Below are 26693 nucleotides of genomic sequence, written 5' to 3' on the forward strand. Positions count from 1 at the left end.
CCTCATATGTATATTTTTGCCAATTGTTATCCTTTGAGTATTGCCAAAGAAAAGAGATTGAACGAAGAATTCACCTTGGATGGATGGCTTATGGGAAAATGAGAGACATATTCAGAAGTAACATCCCCATGAGTCGTCTAAAAAGGGAAGCTTTTGACCAGTGCATACTTCCTTCCCTAATATACGGGAGAAAACATGGACTTTAGCAGAAACCCTAAACAAATAGCTGATAAGAACACAACATTGCATGGGGAGAAGTATGCTAAAAATAACATTAAGAGATAGGAAGACAAATATTTGGTTAAGATCTCAAACAGGTGTCATGGATATGGTGAAATACATTAAACAGGCTAAGTGGAGATGGGCGGGCCATATTGCCAGATGTAATGACGTGAGATGGACTAGAAAAACAACTAAGTGGAGACTAATGAATGGAGCAAGAAAAGAGGAAGACCGAGAAGAAAGTGGAGGGATGAACTGGAACAAGTTGCAGAAGTGAGATAGATGAGAGAGGCAGAAAACCGAGTGGTCTTCTGTATTAAAACCATGGGGGAGACCTTCGTGCAGCAGTGGACAGAATCAAAAGGTTGAAGAAGAAGAAGAACACCATCTTCCCATAATCATTTTTCCTTCTGCTTGCCACATATTCTGAAAAAACTAGTTTTTCTTTTCTTTTAATGTAGCATTGTGATCAGCATTCATTTTGATAAATTATGGAGACTACAACTGTTTTAGGAATAATTACTTCAATTTCCTGTCATCTGACCTTCAATCTGGAATATATATATATATATATATATATATATATATAAACATAATCTATATTAAATTTCAAACAGTATTTCAAAGTGGCATTGATTTGATCAACCATTATTCTACTGGCTTGACCTCTAGTGGGAAAAAAAACTACATCATAGCTATATCATATTGATAACATCAACGGAGAACAAATTTCTCTTAATACTTTAAATACAGGAAAATTGATGGCCTAATCAATAATTTATATATTTATATATATTAAAACCAAAGGCTCAAAACTCTCTGTTGTCTTACAATCCTATCTCACCTAGGATAATTCAAGCAAGATTTAAAATATCAATCGGATCACTGAAGCAATGAAGCAGTGCATACTGATTGGACCAAATCAGTTATAACTCCTATATACAAAAAAAGGGGATAAAACAGAATGCAATAATTACAGAGGCATTAGCCTTCTCAGTATTCCAAGTAAGGATTTTACGAAGGTACTCCAAATACAAATTAAGCAATATATAGAAATGAAATAGCACTAGGAGAAGAACAAGTAGGTTTCAGTCCAGGACGAAGCACAATTGATCAACTATTCACCTTAAGACAGCTAATAGAAAAGACACTAGAGTACAACCAAAGTTGCTACACAAATTTCATAGACTTTCGTCAGGCATTTGATTCAATCCGTAGAAGAGAACTATGGAAAGCTATGGAAGAATTTGGAATTCCCAACAAAACTAAGAATAATAAAGAATCTGTACGAGAAATCTTAAAGTGCAGTATGAATGGAGGACACCTTAACCAACTCTTTCCACACAGAGAACGGAGTAAGACGGGCATGCAATCTGTCACCAGACCTGTTCAATCTTATACTGGAAAAAAGCAACCAATAAGGCCTTAAACAATGAAGACTCCGGAATCAAAATATATGGGAAAAATGTAACAAATTTAAAATTTGCAGACAACATTGTATTACTTGCAAGTACAGAAGAAAATCTACAGCGAATTTCTGATAAAATAAAGGAGTGTATAAAATCTGGATTAAACATAAATATAGACAAAACAAAAATTATGCAAATAGGAACTAGAAGCACCAATCTGAAAATTGAAATTGACGGTAAGAATTTAGAGCAGGTAGAAAACTTCACCTACCTTGGAGGAGTTATTGAGTACAATGGTGAAATTATAAAAGATATATTTGTTTATATATATCTTTTAATCTTTTATCTTTTAGTCAAGCATCTCAAACTTTTGGATGACTTAATAAAATATGGAAGGCAAGAGACATCAAACAAGTAACAAAAGTAAGAATCTATGAAATAATGGTCCTCCCAATACTTTTCTATGGAAGTGAATGCTGGAATCTCAAGAATACTGAAGAGAAAAAATTATTAGTTACCGAAATGGGTTGGCTAAGAAGATTACTTGGAGTATCTCTGCTGGATCGACTAGAAATGACTAAAACAAGAAATAACAATAATAGACAAAATCCAAGAAAGAAGATTGCGATGGTTTGGCCATGTGACCAGAATGGGAACAGAAGACTACCATCTAAAGCCCTGAATACAACGATGGAAGGTTAAAGATCCAAAGGATGGCCCAGAATTAGAAGGATAGACAAAATAAAAGATTACGTGAAAATCAAATCGCAACAAGCGACACTAAACTGGACAGAATTGTTCGGACTCTCCCAGGACAGAAGTGGAAAGATTTCATTCGGCATCATCATCATCCACATAGATGATGGAAGAGAGAAGAAGAATTAATAATTTAACATAAGTGTTTGTTATATTAAAGCTAAGATCCTAGATTACTACAGTCCTAATTATAATTAACTCTTAGAACAAAAAATTATGTGGGTGAAATGTGTGCCATCCATTTTCTTGGGATTTTTAGACCACCAGTATTGTTAACATTTGAATGGTTGATAAAAATTTCACAGGCCTCTTTAAATTTGTGCTCCTTATTATTATTATCCTAAGATCCCAGTTATCAAAGACTCATCTAGGAGTTCCCTTTGTCATACACACAGCTCCTCATACCATGCCTTAAAAACATTCAAATTCCCTACAGACACCAAACTCTTAGGCAAGGCATTCCAATCATTCACAACACTACATGCAAAAAATCTGTTTCTCACTCCCTTGTTCAGACCTTCTTTATACAGCTTCTAGGGATGACCTCATGTTCCACTGATATCCCACCATTTTATGAAAAACCTCTTCTCTTACCAACTTGTACATCTCTATTATATCACCCCTCTTCCTCTCCACTAGATTCTGTAAATTGCATCTTCTCAACCTTTCCTCATATAAAACATTCCAGAGATCAGATCTACCTTAGTCAGTCACCTCTGGACCCTCTCTGACATCTCTTCATCCTTTTGAAACCAGGTAACGAAATTTGTGCACAGTAGTCCGTGTGGCCTAATCAGTGCCTTATACAATGGAACAAGAATTTCCTTACTTCTAGAAGTCAGTGTCCTCCTCATCATTCTCAGAATTCATTGGCTAATTTATTTAGACCATTATCTACCATCACCCCCAAGATCTATTATTTCCTCCACTTCCAACAGTATATCCTACGAAGTGTAAATTCTATATCCCATCTTTGTTTCCCAAATTTTAAAACCTTACATTTTGCAATGTTTTACTAGTATCCCCACTCGTGTGCCCATTCACTCTATCTATTCAGGTCTTCTTGTAAGGCTACAATATCTAATCCTTGTGTGCCCTCTGTTAGATACTGTCTGAGGTAGTTATCCCTCAAGAAACTCATTTCTTTACTTCTAGTTGCTATCTCATCATCCAGGTCTATATTGCCATAATTACGATTGCCCATATTGATAATTATGATTGCCCTTTTCTTATTTGCTTGGCTAATTTAATTATACATTTCATGATCACTACCATCCACATTGCCAGGTCTATAACAACATCTAAGTATTTCATTCTATTCACATCTATCTTGCCTCAAAACCACTGGCACTATTTCCCCCCCCTCCTGCATCTCTACATTGTATGGACATAACTCTTTCTCTATCAACAGTAGCACTCACCTCCCTTTTTTTTACCCTTTCTATCTTCACAAAATTCATCATACCCTTCCATCTCTATTCCTGTCAGGATGTCATTCTCATCCAACCATGTATCACTTATTCCAACAATTCTTGGGTGAACAGATTCAATACAACCATTTCAATTTTCTTTTTCTTGCAATTCTCGCATTTGCACCCTCTTTCCAAAAAGAAACCGAACTCTTCGAAAATAGAAGAAACTAGTGGCAACACCTGTTGTATCTTTTAGTTGTCAAAAGAGGCAACCTTCATTAGTGTTGTGTCAGCTGTTTATGACATTTGTTTCATTAGAAGCCGAGTGACAGTCTGTTTTGACGAATGGTCGGTCGTCACGATATTCATGCCGTAAGTGACGAATTCTCACTATCAATCGCTTCAAAACTTCGAGATAAAACTCGCCATTGACCGTTTGGCCAGGCAGAAAGAATTCTTTGTGGATAATGCCCTTGGAATTGTAGAAACAAATCAGCATTGTCTTTACTTTTGATTTCTCCAAGCGACTTTTTTGGATTCCCCTCTTCTGGTGGTCTCCACTCAGCACTCTGGTGCTTTGTTTTGGGCTCATACTCAAAACACCATGTTTCATCGCCAGCAATGATCATTTCAAGGAAGTTTGAGTCATTACGAGCGGTTTTAATGAGGTCCTTGCAGTATTCAATTCGATACATTTTTTGGTCGTTGGTTAACTTGTGGGGAACAAATCACGAATTCAGTTTACAAAGGCCCAAACTCTCAGTCAAAATGTTGTGCACAGTTGATCCAATTCATCTTCAATCAATCGCATGGGCGATTTCGGGTTTTCTTTGATGAAATCACGCACTTTTTGGATGTTAACTTTGCTCAGTCCAGTTTTTGGACGGCCCGGCTTTTCGTCATCCTCAAGCATCTCATGACCAATTTGAAATCGCTTAAACCACTCGTAAACTTGAGTACAGGATAAGCATTCATCACCATATGCTTTTTGAAGCATTTCGGTAAAATTTTTACCAAGTTTAACACAAAAGTCAATCGCAGCTCTCTGTTGAAACTCGTTTTCCGACTGTTCATCAAAACACACTATCACTCTTGGCACTATAACTCGGATTCTAATGAAACAAATGTCATAAACAGCTGAAAAAAACTAATGAAGGTTGCCACTTTCCACAACAAAAAGATACAACAGGTGGTGCCACTAGTTCTATTTTCGAAAAGTTGGGTTTCTTTTTGAACAGAGGGTGTACATACAAACATAACAGCCCTTGCTCTCTGGATCTATAGCAAGTTTCACTGATACCACTGATTAGATGTGACTTCTCCATACTTAACTGGAGCCATTTCTTTTTCTCCTTATTCATCTTAGAACCTTCTTCAAATCCAACTATTTTTCCTTGATCTGCAGTAATCTCTTTCCTTTTTGGCTACACACATATTAACATCCTCTTGAAGCATCAACCTTTCTCATGCTGTGTTCCCCTGTCCACCCTGAGCCTTCCCATTTCCCTGTTTGTATTGTACATTTGTTCTCTCATTCTCTGTACTCATTCTGTCTACTTCTTTATTCATAACCACTTCAATTTCTCCTTACTTTCCTGCACTTTCACATCACTTCTTACTTGATCAGATTCATTCTTTGCACTAATTTCTCGAGCAGCAGTCTCTCCAAATGATTGAAGCTAAAACCATTCAAATGCTGTCCATCACTGAATTCGTCTTTCACGCTCTTTCCACACATTAACAAACCGCACTCCTTTCTCCTCACACGTTTCTGCTAACGTATCATTCACAATCTTCGCTCTGTGCTTCATTTCATCACTGTCATACCTGGGCAACACACTGACTACCTTCCTATCACACTATTATCTTTTATCCTTCTTAACAAATTCCTGATATCCAATCTTATGTAATCCTTGTTCCCAGTCAAGTCATTCCTTATTACCACTATCAACTCTTTTGCTTGCTTACTTTTCATATCCATTGTCTCAATCACTCTATTTATTTTACCTCCAGAAAAACAAACCTTGTGCATCTTCTCGTTTACCACACTTCTAATAATTGAATCCATGTACAACGCCACTCACAGGTCTTTTGTTACCTCCTTCAAACCATTTTCATCATTTTTGCTCTTCCATACATATCTTGAATTCTCTTAATTTCACTCCACATCCATTTCATCTCTTGCCTCATCTTAACCACCTCAGCTTTCAAATCTTGCATTGCATTTTCACTCTCATTCACTCTCTCATTATTGCCATCTATACACATTTATTTGTTGTCAAAGCCACTTGCCACCTTACCTTTAATTGCACTCTGTTTTTTAACCTCTGCTCCATTCATACCACATTCGTCTTTCTTACCATCGATTATTAAGTTAATCATATCACTCAATCACTTTTTCATAATTTTACCATTTATTTGCTGCTCTTTTACACTGTCCTTTTTTTTTCTATCAGATGAACATTCATCCTCCTCGTGGCATTCTCGCTACTAACACTTTCAGTTGCCAATATATTACCACTCATTAGGTCCTCATTCAGATCACACTTTGCACACACACTCCTTCCACCCACCTTAAATATCCATAATTTATCTGCATAATTGAACAAATACATATAGCACATTTCATGAAACGACTGAAATCATAATCAAATTTCTGCAAAGACAAAGCTGCTGCTAACTTTCCTTTGGCAATTACAATAGTAAGCTCTAAGTTTAACAATTTCTTAAACTTAAACTAACAATCCCACACATACACTAGCAACACTGCAAGCAGACAACTTTTACATCAACTCTTATTCATAAACACATACTTATTTACAAGTAATTATTCAAAAAAACTTTCTGAAACAGGAGCCCTCTACACAAAATTCCAACAAAATGACTCCTGCTACCTGATGCTATGGTTTGCTATTCATCAGCATCTGCTGATGCTTCTAGCTCATACTGTTTTGGTGTGGTGTAAAGTACAGGTGCCTTTCCAGTCAGTTCTATGTAGAGTATTTAGGGCAAGATCAGAAAGGCTAGATTTACCATAGTTATTAATGTGCCATTTATGTTCCTTTTTTCAGATAGGAATTATGCATCCTGTTTTACCTATATAAGGCAAATTACAGATGCAATAAGTGCAGCACACTCCAGGGTGCACCATTGGATGAAGTGGATCCTTGGAGGAGTTGAATAAGTTCTTTAATTTTTCAAGGTGGCATTAAGGTTATATTTCTGTAGTAGTCTGTTTATTTTATCTAATATCTCCCTTTAATGTATGGAATGGGTACAGTTTTCTTCTTATCTAATTTATTTTTAAGTGGAATCTTGTGAAGAATTTTGTTGATAGTATTTTATCAGTATATATTAGTATTATATTTTGATAGTATTTTATATTAGAAATTAAAACATTTATCCATAATTCATGAGTACTGTATGTATATATATAATTTTTTTTTTTTTATTCTTAGCAGGTGATTTGCCTATCTGCCCTACATGCTCCAAAAATATCGAGGATGAAGAGTTTCTTCAAGCTTTAGATAGAGATTGGCATGTGGGATGCTTTAGGTGAGTGTTTTTGTTTTTCCCTGCCTATTATTAATACCAGACCTTCATGGTGTCAAGACTCGTTGCATGATGTGCAAACTGTCGCACACACACAAAGCTTATCAAACTGCTTTAAACTCATTCAGCATATCCATATCATTCTAGCTCATATACTCAGGTGATGGATTCCACTTACCAACTGTCTTTTATGCAGAGAACCTACTCTTAACTCCTGTGTTCACACCCTTCTTACTCTTCCAAGGAAGGTCTCTTGTTCCTCCTCCTTCCATCTATGGAAAATTTTTTGCACATTAACCTTGTAACTATCCCTGACCAACTTATCACATCCTTCTCCTCAACTTTGAAAACAGTTCAAAATTTCAAATATAAATGTTATGTCTCTCATTTTAAGTGAGATCTCAGTGGCATGTTAAATATCTCATAGGTGCATAGTTTCAACACTGTGTCTATTCTACAGTTGCTTCCATGGTCACTGTTCCAGTGAATTGGCAACCATCATTCTTCCACTTTATTTTGCACCTGTTAAAATAAAAGCTTCTTGTTAATACAAGAATAGATTCTCGCAATGCATTCGCTGGGAAAAATACAGGGAAGAACTCTATCTTTGTGCAAAATCTTTCCATGACATGCACTTCTTTACGAACACCATTTTCAGGAAAAAAAATATATATAATAAATATATAAATACATAATTTATACAATGGCACAACCATCTCCTAATCCCTACATGTTAGTGTACATGTTATCATAGCAGCAATATGATTTTTATATTGAGCCCATACATGAAAGCTTGGTTAATCAACCTGTAGTACATTAGTATCATGTTTGGATAAGCCTTTGTACAGCCTTTGCATAATAATAAATAATATATATTATATATATATATATACACACACACATAACCTAAGAAAGAAACATGCTGTGAATTATGGGATACCAAAGGGCAAAATAAGGATGAAAACAGGAACATGATTTCAAGTGTAAAAAACTGGTTTTTGTAGCTCAGTGGAAGCGATGCTTGCTTCCTGTGTGCTAGGCTTCCCAAAGACAGACTTAAGTTCAAGTCTAGTCACTGACTGGAGGAACTTTTATCTAAGCCTTTGTTTGACCTGTTCCTGAGTTAGTCCATCTCTGGCACAGGCAAGCAGATTTTTCATCACATAAACTCAAGAAAATCAACCATAGAACCCACATTATTTCAGACAATAACATATCCTGTTAAGGTTAGGAATCAAAAGATGGTAGTTGTTTGCCCATTGCTTCATCAGTTGCTGCTTTATAATAAGTTATAGTTATGGACCAATATCTCTTTTTGGCTACTGGTTGAGATTGAACTGCCCACTCAGTCTCCAAAAGCTAGATAGGGTTAAAAAGGCCTCCTACTCCCTATAAGGGAATAAAAGGCATTAGCTGATAAATTGGTTCTATTTCACACCATCTACTGCCAGCATTTTAAGCAGCTTTTTTTTCCCTTAACAACTGTCAGGATTACCAGGTAAAATATGAGCTCGAACAACTGGAGAAATCTATCTTTCCACAGATTGTATAATTGGGATTTGTGTTCCTATAGTGACTGTAACAGGTCTATGTTGAGATCCTAGAAAGTTTTCAAGTACATTCCTATCAGTGGGTAAAGGATTATCCTTGGTGTAACAAGTGACAAAGCAGAGGTCAGGGTTCGAGTCTCTCTTCCATCTACCTGATTTAAAATTTCTAGTGTCTTTTGCATCAAAAACCAGTTATAGCCCATTCCATCAGTCTAGTACCGTTGATATCATTTTTACAATAGGAATAATGGAGTAGTATTGACTGTTAAGATCTCCTATGTAGACTGCTAGATGTTGGTGAGCACGAATTGCTGGGATAGACCAAGTTTGTTTTGGTGGTTTATAAACTGACACTGGTTGGTGCCAGCTGCCTTTGCTGTGATGATCTTGATGTTATGATTATAAAAGGATAGTATTTTGCAGTTTTCCATGTTCTCTCGCACATATATAGCAAAACCATATATTGGTGGCAGGATGTAGCCTAGTGACCTGTAGCCAGTGATATTAACTCTTAAGGTAATTTCATCTTCTTTAATGATACAAAATAAATAACAGAAAAAACTCATGTACAGTCATCATCATCAAATTTCTGCCATGTACCCTCAAGGGGTGTACAGGAGATATGACAGTACTACATGAAAAAAATTACATCATTACCAACTTCCTATCTACAGTTTTCCTCCAAATCAGTCTGTTACTTGTCAAGACTCCAACATTATCAGATCTTATATTTCTATCGTCTAAGGCACTTTGTACCATATCAATCCACCTACATCTTGGACTTCCTCTGGGTCGTTTTGCTGCCAACCTGGCAGAGAACATTTGTTTTGCTAATCTTTCTTCGCCCATTCTGTTTAAGTGACCATACCACCTGAGATTAGCTCTGCCAACGCATTCCTGGATGTTGACAATATCAAGTTCTTTCCTAATATCCTCGTTTTTAATATGATATTGCCATTGATGCCATCTGTTCACGCCTATAATCTTTCTCAGGACTCTCATATCTGCGGTCTCTAGTCTTTGGTCAAGTGTTTTACTTCTGACCCAGCTCTCAGACCCATAAGTTAAAATTGGTTTGAACACTGTCTTGTATACAGCTAATTTAGTGTTCCGACTAATTTCTCTCTTATTCCATATGAATTTATTCAATTGACTTCCTACCATACCAGCTTTGCTGATTCTGTTGTCTATTTCTATATTTAATTTACCATCTTCAGTAAAAATCGTGCCTAAGTAGCTGAAATGTTTCACTTGTTCCACAGGTTCTTCATTCACAAGACAGTTGACACTTTCAATGATTCTGCCTATTTTCATTGTCTTTGTCTTTTTATTGCTGACCTTCATACCATATCTATTACAACAGCTATTCAATTTAGTCAGAGAATCTTGCAGACTTGTAGCGGATTTATTTAGAAGTATAATATCATCCGCATAAAGCAAAGAGCTGACATTAACATCTCCAATTTTGATATCATGTTTAATACCACTTTCCTTCATAATGTGATCCATATAGATAATGAATAACAGAGGGGATAATGTACATCCTTGTCTCACCAGATTTAACATTAAACCATCTTCCTGTACTTCCTTCAATTCTAACTCCTAACTTACAACTCAAATAAAAACTAAGTATTGCTTGATATAATGCCCCATTGATGCCATATAACTCTAGCATGTTGAATAGCTTCTCTCTTGGCACCTTGTCATATGCCTTTTCCAAATCGACAAAACTTAAATACAGATCTTTGTTATATTCCCATGCTTTCTCGACTATTTGTCGTAAAGTGAAGATCTGATCCTGACAGCCTCTATTTGGCCTGAATCCAGCTTGTCCTTCACCAAGCTTTTCTTCCACAATTCTTCTCAACCGTTTCTCAAGTATACTTGCATAGATTTTCCCAGGCACACTCATTAGGGAAATACCTCTGTAATTCTCACATTCAGTTTTATTTCCCCTTTTATATATGGGTACTATTAGAGCTCTACTCCAGTCATCGGGAATTCGTCTCTCTGTCCAGGCTTTCTGAACTATGCAATGCAGCCGCTGTAAGACTCTTTTACCACCATACTTCAGCTTTTTCTGGTCGAATATCATCTACCCCTGCTGCCTTTCCACATTTCAAGCCTTTGATGGCTTTTTCTACTTCAAGTATGGATATGTCTTCCTGACTGCATGCCTGGTCAGTGTTTTTTACCACAGTCATCACCGCTTGTTTCATTTAGCAGTTTTTCAAAGTAATTACTCCATACTTCAAGGATATCTTTTTCTTCCATTTTCATGTCATCTTTATCATCTCTAATTCCTTTTACAGCACTCTTTCCTCCATTCCTAAGCTTCTTCAACAACCTCTAGAACATTTTGCCACCATCTTGATATTTATTTTCTATATTCTTGCCAAAGTCCTCCCATGACTTTTGTTTAGCTAGTTTTACACAGTGTTTAGCATTCTTGCATTTGTCTCTGTATTCTCTAAGAACACAAGCTGACTTATTTGACAGGAACTTTTGATATGCTTTCTTCTTTTCCTTCACTGCCTCTTTAACTTCCTGTGTCCACCAGGGAGTTCTGATTTTTTTTATCCTTGCAGATAACCTCACCACATGCCTCTGTATTGATATGTATCGATATTTCTACTCACGTACAAAGATTATTTAATAGTATACTATTAAATAATCTTTGTACGTGAGTTTTTTCTGTTATTAATTTTGTATCTATATGTCTGCTCACGTACAAAGATTATTTAATAGTATACTATTAAATAATCTTTGTACGTGAGTTTTTTCTGTTATTAATTTTGTATCGATATGTCTGCTCATGTACAAAGATTATTTAATAGTATACTATTAAATAATCTTTGTACGTGAGTTTTTTCTGTTATTAGTTTTGTATCGATATGTCTACTCACGGTATACCTCTTTTAAAACTTCATCTTCTTTGCTGACATGTCTTTCCTGAACAGAGATTATATCAATGTTATTTGTCTGATAGATTTTCCCAAGTAGTTCACCTTTGGCTTGGGAGGCACCCTCTATATTAATTTGCAGTATCCGTAGGGTGAATTCAGTTTCCCTTATTTTTTTTGGTCAGTTTTGGGAACTTTTCGAAAAGGTCTGCTTCATTTCTTCCTATTACAGTTTCCTTTCAGTTTGCACATATTAGCCAGGAGGTCAAAAAAATCACAAGTTCAGCTCTCAATAGTCATGAAAGTTTAGCCGACGCCAAAGATGCCACCCAGGTGCACCACAAGGATATATTTCACAACAATTCAGCACCCAACAGTTCAGAAACATCGAAAATAAATATCAGGACGGTGGCAAAATATTCTGGAGGCTATTGAGAAAGCTTAGAAATGGAGGAAAGAGTATTGTAAAAAGAATTGGAATAAAGGCTACATGAAAACTGAAGATAAAGATATTCTAGATGTCTGGAGTAATTATTGAAAGATTGCTGAATGAAACAAACAGTATGAGCCTGGTGTTAGAAATTTCCCAATAAAAATGTCAGGATACATATCCATACTTGAAGTAGAAAAATCCATCAAAAACCTGAAATGTGGAAAGGCAGCTGGAGTAGTTGTAGATTTGATCAGAAAGGTTCACATATGGAGGTTTAAAATTTTTATAGTAGCTGCACTGCATAATTCAGAATGCCTGGTCGGAGGATCGAATTCCATATGATCAGAGTCTCTTATACCACCCAACTACAAAATCGGAAATAAAACTGAATGAGAATTACAAAGGTATTATCTTCATTCATATTGATAAATTATGGAGACCACAACCATGTTAAGAATAATTACTTTAATTTCCAAATTTTTTTTTAACCTCCATATTAAGGTCATCATCTGGAATATACACCAGAGATCAACCTGACCTCTAGTGGGGGGAAAAAACTACATGCAATCTGTATCCTCTTTATGACATGGTCAGAGAACAAATTCGTATTAATACTCTTAATATAGCAATAGTGGTGTCCTAATAAATAATTTAACATAACCTAATTATAATTCATAATGAACTTTTAGAACAAAAGGATTACGTGACTAGAATGTGTCTTCCATTATTGTTGAGATTAGGATGATGACTAGAATTTCACAGGTTTTTAAATTTGTGCTCATACTACGCTTTACTGTGATATAATGAACATGTGATTTCCACTCAGTTCTGTGTACAGTGTTCAGGGCATGGTCTGAAACACCAGATTTACTGTAATTATTAAATTAAATGTCATTTATGTTCACTTTTCAGATAGGAATTGTGCATCCAGTTTCACCCATATAAGGGAAACTACACGTGCACTGACTATGGTATACTCCCAGGCAGGTCAGGGAAGGAAGTGGATCCTTGGAGGAGTTGAATAAGTTCTTTAATTTTGCAGGAGGTTTAAAGGTGACAGAAATGTTGTATTTCTGTAGTATTCTGTAGTATTGTTGTATTATTTTATCTAATATCCCTTTAATGTATGGAATGGCTACAGTTTTAGTGGAATCTACTTTATTTTTATTATTAGGTGCAGTCTTGTGAAGAATTTTGTTGATAGTATTTTTTTCTGTAGCCATTTTTTAGGACTTGCTGATAACTTTTAATTCATGCTTAAGTGCTTGCTGATTGGTGCAAATCTTTAAAGCCCTGTTTTTAGTGTGTTAATGACAGTTTTTTTTGTTGGATGGTAGGAGATTTGTGTACATATTGGCCAGCATGTGTAAGCTTATGAAATAGTGAAGGAAAGACTTCCAGTAGGAAGGTGTGACAAGTATATCTATTTCAGGTATGATTTGTATGTATCTGTGTTGTTTGTTTAGATGGCTGAGGAAGGTATCAAGCCTGAGTTTTAAAGTTAAGGATTCTCATAATCCATGGAGATTTAATGCATAAGTGGTGCAATCACTATGGTATTTTTTTGGATTAATTGTCTTGTATTTTTGAAAAGATGTAGAGACAGCAATCTTATTTCTAACTACATCAAGCTAAAAAGGATATTCATCTTGACTCAAGTATTAAAAATTTACAACCATACGGAGAATGCAATGCTTATATTCAAACTACTTGCAAAAGCTTAGCATCTGCTCAAAATCAGGTTCTGAAGTTAAAATTGCCAATTTTTCAGTTATTTAAGTATCTGGATTTAAGTAACCGAAATGCACAGTAATCCTGTCAGGGACATCCCAAATATCTGGATGTCCCTGATAGGATTACTTTGCACTGACTGTGGTATACTCCAAGGCAGGCCAGGGAGGAAGTAGACAATACCTTAAAACAAAGTAAAACTTAGATGCCAAATTTCTTAGATGGAAATAGTGGCAAGATTTAAATAGCTAATGGACACATTTAAATTTCTCATCATTGAATGACTTTGAAAACAGCCAACTTCAAACCTGTGATAATAGGAGCAACCAACTATTAACAAGAGAGTATAATAGCAACCAACCAGAAATAAGTGATAGCAGGAGTAACCAACTGGCTTCAATGAACAGTCATGTGATTAACCTTTCTAGTCATACCCTGAGCAGTGATGAACTCTCACCACTTAGTAAAGACCTAAACTTTGCTATAAACAGGTATAACAACTTGCTTATCTCTTGTTAGTGTTCAGTAGTCAATTAATCTTATGAGTTACCTTAGAGGACATACTGCTAAACTTCAGTTCTCTGTCTACCATCAGGTTGAGTCCCCCTCCTAACGAGGGGGGTTACTGGCGTATTAATGCAGCTGGTTTGCCACTCCTCTGCTGCATCCCCTATTCAGGCGCTATTCATGACTGTATCCGTGTGTGTTCACAGGGCCGGTTTGCCTGCTTGCAGGAATGAAAAATCCCAGATAAACTGGGGGGGGGGGGACCCTGCTTCCATACCCAATATGGCTAACTTGGCTATGGCTGAGGAAGATTCTTAAGTTCCTCACGATGTCAACTGGAATTGAACCCAGGACACTCCTTCCCCAGGCATATGGTTGCGAAGGGCATAGCCAGTACCATTGACAGGGTGTAGCATAGAGGTAGCCTGCCTCATGGCATGGCTTAATAAGGGCGCTCGTTCAGTCATATTGCAGTAGGTACCGTCGCTATGCTAACAATTCCTGTTAGGGTAGCAAGTGCGGAAAGAAGTTTTTCCAAGCTTAAACTGATTAAATATTATTTGCGTACAGCAATGACCCAAGAAAGATTGGTTAGTCTAGCAACTATATCTATAGAGCGGACATAGCTTATAGCTTAAATTTAGAAGAGCTTATGAACAGTTTTATTGTGCGATATACCCATAGAGAAATATTTCATTAATATTATTATGTAATCATTTTGCATTAATGTTTCTCTTGTAATAAAAACAAAATAGTAATTGGGGATTTTCTTATATTTTTGTCTTATAATCCATTAGGGGCAATATTTAATTGTTTGCCTCAGGACACGATCTAATCTGGCGACAGTCCTGCGCATAACCACTAGGCTAACCGTGCAGACCTAGCTTCATCTATTTCCTGGGGTACATTTCCATCAATGTGATACATGGCTTGTGATCTATTTATCCCAGAATGCATAACTTTACATTTCTCCACATTAAATTGACATCTGTTATCTTTTACCCATACTGGCAGCCTAATTTAAGTTATCCTGCAAGCTCTCCACATCCCCTTGATTCACTATTACTCTGTCTAATTTTGCATCATCAAATAACTGAATATTTCCTTTCGGGTTATTTTCTATATCATTTATGTACAAATTAAACAGTAGTAGTCCTAGCACTGAGCATTGCAGCACACTACTAGTTGCTTTTGCCTGGAGTCTGCTTCTCCACATATCACTTTTTTGATATCTATCCAGCAGCCACCCTTTTATTCGCTTAACCATTGTCATGCCCATCTTCATTTGTTTTAATTTAAAAGAGTTCTGTTATTCTGTCAGATGTCTTCACAAACTCCAGCAGAATCATCCTGTAGCCATTTCCTTTTTTCAGCTCAGCTGTCACGATTGTAAAAAGTTATGACTGACCTTTCACAAAGCCATTTTGCCCCTCATAGCATATCATATTCTTATCCATCCATTCTTAAATTCTCTTTTTGACCAATTTTTCCAGTACTTTTACTACCACTCCTGAGTTACTGTTTGGTCTATAATTAGTTCTAAGACTTTAAGCATAATAGATATTCTAAGACTACTACTATTGTAGTCTTAGAATTGCAAGGGAATTATTTTGTCTCCTTTCCCCACTCCCTTAGAACTCTTACAGCTGAGACTTAAATTTAAAAGCTTAGAATGTGCAAGGGAATTGACATTGCCAATTCCTTGCACATTCCTGCAAAACGCGAGCTGATATCCCATCCCATATAATCCAAGAGCTTCTGCAATATCCTAAGAACCTCCAATTCATCCACCTCAGTTTCCACATAAGTGTGTCACATATGTCATAGCGTTAACTTCACTTAGATGATGCTGCCACACATTCAATCTTAATTCTGACATTAATATTCTACTGTCTATTCAACTAACATTTGCTTCATTCTCGCCACCTGTCACTCACTGTCAAAACTTAACTTGTTCATCAGTTCACTCTCCTTCTATAAATCCTTTAATTTTCACAATGAATACATCTCTCTCACTGTAATGTACAAAATCACGTGAATTCAAATCATCCAACAATGACGTCTTTGCCACCATTGTTCTACCTTACATTGGCACCATACTGACAATATCTTATGTAAACAAAATATGAAGGTTTACTTACAAACTAAATAACTCAGTCAATCAGCACACCTGTATAAAACAAAAACTATAATGAGTTAACCTAATATTATTAACTAAAACATGAAAAAATGACTTATCTTTCAGCAGCACTAATAACACAAACTCCACACACACAATGTGCCTTTTATACACAATGCACTGTTTTTAGAATATTGAGAAATCTCAACATGAATACAGCCATGGAATTGAAAGCCCAATTTTTGTCGAAAGATGCAAGAGAAATACTAACTAACTCTTGCTCCCCTTCGATTTCTTTGAGACAAGAAATCAAAGGAGAGCAAGTTAGTCCTCATTACATAAAGGTTACTCAAAGACAGGTAATTTACTTTCTAATAAAGTGACAGTTGAGCTGGATAAGGATAATAGTCACTGTGATATTGCTAGTATGCAAAGGTATTTGACAGGATATCCCATGTTTGGGATAAACGGGGTATGGACAATGAAGCTGATCACATGGATAAGACAGTGACTGATGGATGGCATCAGAGAATAGTATATGGTGGAGCTGTATCAGAGAGAAGACAGGTAATCAGAGATATAGCACAGGCTCTGTACTTTAGTTCCCATTGTCATTAATATATAATTTATATAGCAATGTTATTGGGAATGATTAGAGGGAGAATATCCAGTTTGCTGATAATGCTAAACTGGGGGACAGTTAATAACGGTGATGTAGAGATTCTGCAGATGATCTAAATAGGTTGGCAGTTTGCAGCTTATCCTTTGTCCAGTATTATTACAACATTACACCTCCAAGGAGTTCAAGGACTCACCACAGAAGGGCACCTGCTTTGCTGCAGACTCAATGCCCCCCCCCTCCCCTCCCACTACTTAATTCTCCAATTACAACATGAATCTACTACTTTTTTTTGTCTGTCAATTGTGTGGGTGTGGTCTCATGGCCAATTTGCCTGCATGCAGGATGAAAAACCTGAGTTTATGGGAGAAACAAACCCTACTACCTCGATATGAAATCAGTCAACTCACTTTCAGTTGAAAAAGCCTATATAAAGATTCCTCTCGTCATGATGAGAATTGAACTTAAGTCTTTTCCAATAAAATGGTACAATGTTTGTTTTGGGAGGGCAAAAAAAAATCCTGTATACTATTTATTACATAAACTGAACTGCAATAAAAGAAACCAAAGAGCCCTAAAAATTTATGGTCAGAGTGCAAGTTCATAGGTTCATATTGCATAAATGTGCAGAAATGTTACAGAAATATAAGAATAGAGGCAGATGAGTTGCAGGTTTTTAGAATATTAAGAAACCTTAGAAGTTAGTTATTCCTCATTATAAAACTTTGATATGACTGCATCTGGACTGAACCATTTTTTTTTTTTGTCTCCCATTCATGAAAGGTCGTAAGCCTTATACTGTTAATATTGTGAGTGGGATTAAAGATTTTTATTTTTATTTATTTATTTATTTTTATTTTTATTTTTTTTTTATTATTATTATTTTTTATTCATTTGTGTGTGTAGTTTTATTGATTTTTACATACGTGTTTCAATAAAGAAATACTCTGAGTAGGCATATTTAAATAAATTATAATTTTTGCCTAAGTATCAAAGGCATCTTCAGTAAATGAAGATGCCTTTGATACTTAGACAAAACAATAACTGACAATTTCTAAAGGCGACAAGAAAGGTCACCTGACTTAAAAAAAATAAGAATTAATCAATTATACATATATACTGTTGTATTCTAATTATGTAGAAAATAGAATAAATGTTATTTGATTCAGAATCCAACATGATTTTCCATCACAAGGGCTGCGTTTGTAAATATTATTTAATGTAAATAACGTAAATTATAATTTGATATCATATAACCGCCTTAATTATATCAAATATTTAATTATTTAATCAAAGAAATGTGTTAATGGTAAATAGATTCTGTATTAAATATTATTAAGCTATTTTATTTATTGTTATGTCAATATTATAAAAACTTGTATTTGTAATATTAACTATGCATTTATTGAAAAGCAAATATTCTAATTATTCCTATTTGTGTATAAAGCTTAACGGTATGTAATGACTCAATGTAGTAGTATAGCCTTGTCTAACATTGGCGAGAATGTTTGTTTGTCTGTTGTCATGGAGACGCGTGAAATAAACAAGCACGAGTGGAACAGAGCGTGGGCTAAAGAGAGAATAAAAAAAATATATAAAAAGTAAGGAGTTGGGACGAAAACAAGGAAGTGAAAGGAAGCAGGGTGATAAAATAAAGAACTAGAAGTAAATAAAAGGTTCTTAAGGGTAGGAGTTAAGTGGATAATTTTTATAAGTGAGCAAGAACGTAACGAATTTTATAGTTAGCTGAAATTGAAATGAGCAGTAATAATAGAAGGAAAATTAAAGCTACAATCGGATAAAGTAAAGAGCTGAACATTCAAGGAAGAATTTTGAATAAACCCAGCTGATCTAGTATTGCAGCTTATTTCCGATTTGCCCTAAAGAGAACCTCACAGTGTTTTAATTAATTTATGAGTGGTAATAAGGATAGTTGAAGTGCCCTACTTGATGTCAAGAATTCTGAAGCGTAATTGATAGTGCTTTAAGTATAACTGCGGATAAGTTTTGTAGATGTGTTTTTATTCTTTAAGTGTGATAAGTAAATTCCAGAAGTTTGCTCACAACATAATAGATGTTCTAGGAACCATTTCCGGAAAGGTCTATCATAGTGAATTATTAACTTTAACTGTGGAAACCCTTTGTGATTGAGAATTGGAGATAGGAATTGTTTGAAAGATATTTTCAGCTATTAGATCCTGTAATATTTTGAACTTATAGCATGACTGAAAAATGTGTGAAAACTAATTAGATTGGATGTTCAGTTATATTCATGTAAGTGTAAAAACTTTATAACCCAGAAGCTAAGAAGGTGTATGTGAAGACTTGGAAGATTGTGCTAATGTAATTGATTTGACTTAATGTTTGACTTATTTCTATTGTTTAAAATTAGAAGTAAAATTTATGTAAGTGTTATATGACCTATATTAAATGTTTTATTTGTTAACCTAACTGTTGTATTTGCCTGAAATTCTTTTTACTGCACCGTTCACAAAAATTCGAATCTAGCGGGAATCCCAAAGAGAGAAAATAAATACTTCGGCCTGAATGAATGAAAAGACTGCTAACTAATTTTGAATTGATCCTACTATTTCATATAGACTTATCTAAGGATAGAGTGGCGCAGTATAATAGAAATTTCTCTACCCTTAGATTAGTGATCAATTTACAATTAGTTTTCTTTTATTTTATGAAAGTGACTTTTAACAAGATGGCGGATTCGAACATCAAAAGAATAACGTCACGACAAAATGGCGCAGTCGGCAGGATGTGATTTAATTGATAGAAAGTAATTTAACAGCTGTAAATTAACAGATTTAATTTAACTTGGTAATAATAATTGTGGAATTGCTCCCTGAAAATTTAGAAAGTAAATTGAATAAATCACAATGAACTGGTTGTAATCAGAAATCAGGCAAAGATAAAGTTTTTTTTTTTGAAATTAAAGGATTATATTAATTAAATTAATACTCCATTTATCACAGTGGCTGTTACTTCAAATTCAGAGATGGAAGACAGTGAATTTTTTAGAAGTATGAATCCCCAACAAGTAATTCCCCAATTTTCAGGAGAAGACTCTGATGATGTATTATCTTTTTTTACTTATGTTGAGAAACTTAGAGAAACAGCAGGTTGGACAGACTTTCAGTTGTTGATATTACTTAGAAACAAACTAATTGGTAAAGCTAAGACATATTTTTTCTCATCTCCAACACTTCGGGAAACCTTAGAATACAAGAAATTTAAGGATGAACTAATTTCTAAGTTTTCCCATACTAGGTGCTACGTTAAAACCCTTATAGAACTCCACAAGTGCATGCAAGATGACAAGGAAGATGTGACTAATTATTTTAACAGGTTGATGAACATTGCTAGATCTATGAAGGTGTCCCCTACAGAGAAACCTCACTTCGATTGGATTGTGTTTCAACAATTTCGACTGGGACTGCATAAAAATTTAAGAGACGTCATTTACAAAAAAAGGGCTGTCAGTTTAGAAGCATGTTACAGTCTGGCCAAGGAAAGAGAGAAAATATTGGAGGAAATGCAACAAATATACTCCATAAGACAATCACTCACTCAAGATTGTAATGATCAACTTAAACCTTTACCAATTCTTGAATACCTTTCAAACTATAAAAAAGGGAAAGAGATTAAGAATGAGGAAGTCAATGTAGATAACTCTATCACCTTAACTAACAAACCAGATTCACTAGACTACAATTTCCATAGGATGCAAAGTGTAACGATGGCCAAAGAGAATGGCAAGTTGCCTTTAACCCTTGTACAAAGTCTGATTGGAAAAATTCCGTGCAATATTCTGTTAGATACTGGAGCCCATATATCAGTTATTTCTAACTCTACGGTGAATAAACTTGTTGATGATTTTTCTGATAACATCACCCTGATTCAGAGACCAGTAAAAATCATTGGAATTGCTAAAATTGAACTGATTGCTACAAGAAAATTAAATGCTCAAATTTCCATACCTTGTTTTCCAGTGGAGTTTTCTCATGATCTCATTATCCTTCCTGAAGTTGCTGACACAAATGACCAAATCATACTAGGACTAGATTTCCTAGAGAAAAATAAATTCATGTGTGACTTTGCCTCTGAAACCATTTCCTTGTATGGCGTGAGTCATAAATCAATGTACAATGAAGACAATAAAAGGAAACTATGTGACAAGATGGAGATTGAAACCTTAAACCTTGAAGACGGATTAAGTGATAAGAAAAGAAAATTATTGCACGAAGCTATTAATTTAGCAGAATCAAAAACTGATAGAGCAGAAATAAAGAATTTCATTCTATTAATCTTTCAAAAATACCCTCAAACATTCACTGAAGATATTAGCTCATTGACCTGTACAAACAAAGTAGAGCATTCCATTGAAATCACTTCAGACACGCCTATCTATACTAAGCAGTACAAAACCCCCTCTTAAATATCTAGATAGACTTCAGATCCTTCTGAATGATTATGAAAAAGCTGGGATCATAGAAAAGTCTAATTCCAGATGGAATAGCCCTTTTCTATTAGTAGAAAAGCCTGATGGAAGTCTCAGATTTATATTAGATCTGCGTGAGATTAATAAGGTCACTAAGCCCATTGACTTTCCTCTATGTAACATAGAAGAACTCCTGACTAGTCTAGAAGGAGCAAAATATTTTTCAAAATTGGACCTAAACTCTGGCTATTTCCAGATACCTCTTAGAAAGGAGGACAGACAGTTTTTTGCCTTTTCCACTCGATGGCAAAAATACCAACTCTGTCGACTTCCTCAGGGGGCCAGAAATTCAGCTATGAGTTTTCCAATGTCTGATGAACACTGTACTCTCAGACATGTTAGGAAAGGGAGTCATATGTTTCCAAGATGACCTACTAATTTACACCCCAGATTTATCATCACAAAAAGAAATTTTAGATAATGTATTAAATAGATTAAATTTGTCACATCTATCGTTGAAGTGCTCAAAATGTAAATTCTTCATGAGAAGGGTTGAATACCTAGGACATGTTGTCAGTGAGGCTGGAATAATCCCCACTCAAGAAAACATCTCTGCCATTCTAAAAGCTAAAATACCCACCTCCGTGAGACAAGTACGAAGGTACTTAGGAATGGTAAACTTCTATAGAAAATTTATTCCAAATTGTTCTCAAATAATGGAGCCCATAATTAAATTGACTAAAAAGGGAGAAAAGTTCACATGGGGAAAGGAACAAGAATCTGCCCATAAATCTTTAAATTTAGCATTAACTAGATCTCCTGTTCTCACTCATCCCACTCTTGGAGAACCCTTCTATCTTGCAGCAGATGCCTCGAATAATACCATTGCAGCTGTGATAGAACAAAAGAAGAAGGAAGAAATTAGACCCATTGCTTTCCTAAGTAGAAAACTATCTGCATCAGAAAGAAATTACTCAGTTATTGAAAAAGAAGCACTAGCTATTGTACATGCCTTAAGGAAATTCAGATACATGTTACTAGGACAAGAAATTTTTCTAAGATCAGACCATAAACCCCTAACCTTTTTATCCACGATGAAGGATAAAAACCAAAGGATTATTCTATGGGCATTAGAATTACAAGAATTCCAAATACAGATATGTTACATTCCTGGAAGACTCAATGTAGTTGCTGACTACTTATCCAGGGCCCTAGATGATAAAGTAGATGAGGATATCGGTGCGAAAGAAAAGATAGTGAACTTGATAGCCAAAGAAAATGAGGGACAAGAAAACACAAGGAAACCCCCACACCTTCAGAATTGGACCAAATTCTCCATTATAGAAGCACAAAAATTAGATCCAACATGGGGAGAAATGTATCGACGAATCAAAAATGGGGAAGGAGTCTTGGAGGAACACACGTTTTTGCAGTCCTTATTTTTGGATGATGATGGCCTCCTGATGGCAAAACATGATATCACCGGAAATTGGAAGAACAAAATAGTAGTTCCTACTGTCATGATACCTTGGGTGTTATATACCTTTCATGATGCTGATCTAGCAGGACACCAAGGGTTTTTCCGGACATGAGGGAGAATTAGAAACAGATATGTGTGGAAGGGAATGAGATGAGATGTTGAAAGTTATGTGTTTTCATGTCATCTATGTCAAAGAAAATCAAATTACGGAGGAAAGGCTCCTCTTCAACCTTTCCCTATTCCTAGTCACCCTTTTCAAGCTTTGGCCATGGACATTATAGGTCCACTCCCTACTACCTCTAAAGGAAACAAGTATATACTTGTTGTAATAGATATGTTCTCTAGGTTTCCTGAAGCCACAGCTATGAAGAATCAAACTGCGCAAACTGTAGCTGACAAGTTGTTCGAGATGATCATTTCAAGATATGGAACCCCAAACACTTCTCACTGATCAAGGTTCAAACTTTACAGCTGAAGTTATGCTTCAATTATGTAAGTTACTGAAGATAAAAAAGCTTTTCGTTACTCCTTATCACCCCCAAGGAAATGGAATGTGATCTAGCAGGACACCAAAGGATGAATCGTACGCTGAAACAAACCCTATCCAAACTTGCTGATAATCACTTGTATAATTGGGATAAATTCCTTCCACACACCCTTTTTGCCTGTAGGACAGCCCTGCATGCTGTCATAAAAGAAGCCCCTGCTGTAGTTTTATATGGTTTTGAACCACTGTTTCCCAGTGACTTCAAGAACACACATGCAAACTCAGGATTCCCAAACATTGATCAGTATCTTAACAATATGATCTCTGAAAACAAAATTGCATATGACCTAGTAGCAGAAGCCAGTCAATACAGCTCACAAAAGGCTAGAGTCTATGCTAATAAACTAAGAACCTATAAGGAATTAAAACCTGGAAACTTAGTACTTTTGCGACAAGATCATAGTAACAAGAGAACAGGAAAGTTTGGAAAATGTGCAATAGGACCTTATGAAAAGACATCTCCTGTCAACTTTCGAATAAGAGAATCTACAGGAATGAAAAGAACTCTGGTTGTCCACTCAGACCGACTGAAATTGTTCAAGAAGAGACCTGACAAATTAGTCTGCCTAGGAGATTCTCTAGAAGCAATATTGGGAAAGGAAAGGAATTACCATAGAAGAAGTAATTACAAACGGAACACAAATATTACAAAACAGCCAAAACACAGTGATAATAATACAGAGCATGAATTGAATTTGGTAATAACAGTAATAAGAAACTTAATGAGGAACAGAATGAGAATAAATGCACAAATCATGATAAGGAACCAAGTTTCATTCAAACTAGGTACTACTTGAGAAATCGAAAAAGAAATATGTAATCTAGGTTCCTCCGTGAAGGAACCTAATAATAATGAAAAAAAAAAAAAATTAAATTTTTTTTTTAAAGGAAGAGTAAGCCTTTGTTGGATTCTAATTATGTAGAAAATAGAATAAATGTTATTTGATTCAGAATCCAACATGATTTTCCATCACAAAGGCTGCGTTTGTAAATATTATTTAATGTAAATAACGTAAATTATAATTTGATATATAACCACCTTAATTATATCAAATATTTAATTATTTAATCAAAGAAATGTGTTAATGGTAAATAGATTCTGTATTAAATATTATTAAGCTATTTTATTTATTGTTATGTCAATATTATAAAAACTTATATTTGTAATATTAACTACGCATTTATTGAAAAGCAAATATTCTAATTATTCCTATTTGTGTATAAAGCTTAACGGTATGTAATGACTCAATGTAGTAGTATAGCCTTGTCTAACATTGGCGAGAATGTTTATGTTTGTCTGTTGTCATGGAGACGCGTGAAATAACAAGCACGAGTGGAACGGAGCGTGGGCTAAAGAGAGAATAAAAAAATATATAAAAAGTAAGGAGTTGGGACGAAAACAAGGAAGTGAAAGGAAGCAGGGTGATAAAATAAAGAACTAGAAGTAAATAAAAGGTTCTTAAGGGTAGGAGTTAAGTGGATAATTTTTATAAGTGAGCAAGAACGTAACGAATTTTATAGTTAGCTGAAATTGAAATGAGCAGTAATAATAGAAGGAAAATTAAAGCTACAATCGGATAAAGTAAAGAGCTGAACATTCAAGGAAGAATTCTGAATAAACCCAGCTGATCTAGTATTGCAGCTTATTTCCAATTTGCCCTAAAGAGAACCTCACAGTGTTTTAATTAATTTATGAGTGGTAATAAGGATAGTTGAAGTGCCCTAATTGATGTCAAGAATTCTGAAGCGTAATTGATAGTGCTTTAAGTATAACTGCGGATAAGTTTTGTAGATGTGTTTTTATTCTTTAAGTGTGATAAGTAAATTCCAGAAGTTTGCTCACAACATAATAGATGTTCTAGGAACCATTTCCGGTAAGGTCTATCATAATGAATTATTAATTTAACTGTGGAAACCCTTTGTGATTGAGAATTGGAGATAGGAATTGTTTGAAAGATATTTTCAGCTATTAGATCCTGTAATATTTTGAACTTATAGCATGACTGAAAAATGTGTGAAAACTAATTAGATTGGATGTTCAGTTATATTCATGTAAGTGTAAAAACTTTATAACCCAGAAGCTAAGAAGGTGTATGTGAAGACTTGGAAGATTGTGCTAATGTAATTGATTTGACTTAATGTTTGACTTATTTCTATTGTTTAAAATTAGAAGTAAAATTTATGTAAGTGTTATATGACCTATATTAAATGTTTTATTTGTTAACCTAACTGTTGTATTTGCCTGAAATTCTTTTTACTGCACCGTTCACAAAAATTCGAATCTAGCGGGAATCCCAAAGAGAGAAAATAAATACTTCGGCCTGAATGAATGAAAAGACTGCTAACTAATTTTGAATTGATCCTACTATTTCATATAGACTTATCTAAGGATAGAGTGGCGCAGTATAATAGAAATTTCTCTACCCTTAGATTAGTGATCAATTTACAATTAGTTTTCTTTTATTTTATGAAAGTGACTTTTAACAAGATGGTGGATTTGAACATCAAAATAATAACGTCACGACAATACACACACACAATTAAAAATAAATAAATAAATAAAAATAAAATAAAGTTAGGAAAGATTAGCTGATTTAAAAAGTACTATCTCCTGCAAAGGGAATAGACAGAGACCATTGGATCTATTTAAGTTAGGAGAGTGAAGTAAAGTTTCGCATGTTTCTTTATAAAGCTGTTCCATGAGGACTTTTTGTGAAGGACTCTTGTCCTGTTCCAATGAACTCTATATCTAGTGTTGATAGCATGCTCTGCAAGTCCAGACTGTTCAGGTTCAAGGCTTTATAAAGAAACATGTGAAACTTTACTTCACTCTCCTAACTTAAATAGATCCAATGGTCTATGCCTATCCCCTTTGTGGGAGATACTACTTTTAAATCAGCTAATCTTTCTATTTTTTATTTATTTATTATTTTTATTTATTTATTTTATTTAATTATTTATTTATTTTTTTTTTTTAAATTGTGTTTATATATATATATTTAT

General features: G+C 35.0%; 1 protein-coding gene across 1 annotated transcript in view; it reads left to right on the top strand.

The window, feature by feature from the left end:
* LOC150102036 (LIM domain kinase 1-like) overlaps nucleotides 1-26693 on the top strand; it is a 307253-nt gene that overhangs the window by 31549 nt on the left and 249011 nt on the right. Inside the window, exon 2 of the mRNA XM_090399953.1 lies at nucleotides 7258-7354. Coding sequence (XP_090256079.1) covers nucleotides 7258-7354 — 97 coding nt within the window. The remainder of the gene's footprint in view (nucleotides 1-7257; nucleotides 7355-26693) is intronic.

The sequence above is a fragment of the Typopeltis vanoorti genome, chromosome 11 (assembly GCF_054136105.1).
Source record: "Typopeltis vanoorti isolate ZY-2024b chromosome 11, IOZ_Tvanoo_1.0, whole genome shotgun sequence".
Classification (NCBI taxonomy): Eukaryota; Metazoa; Arthropoda; class Arachnida; order Uropygi; family Thelyphonidae; genus Typopeltis; species Typopeltis vanoorti.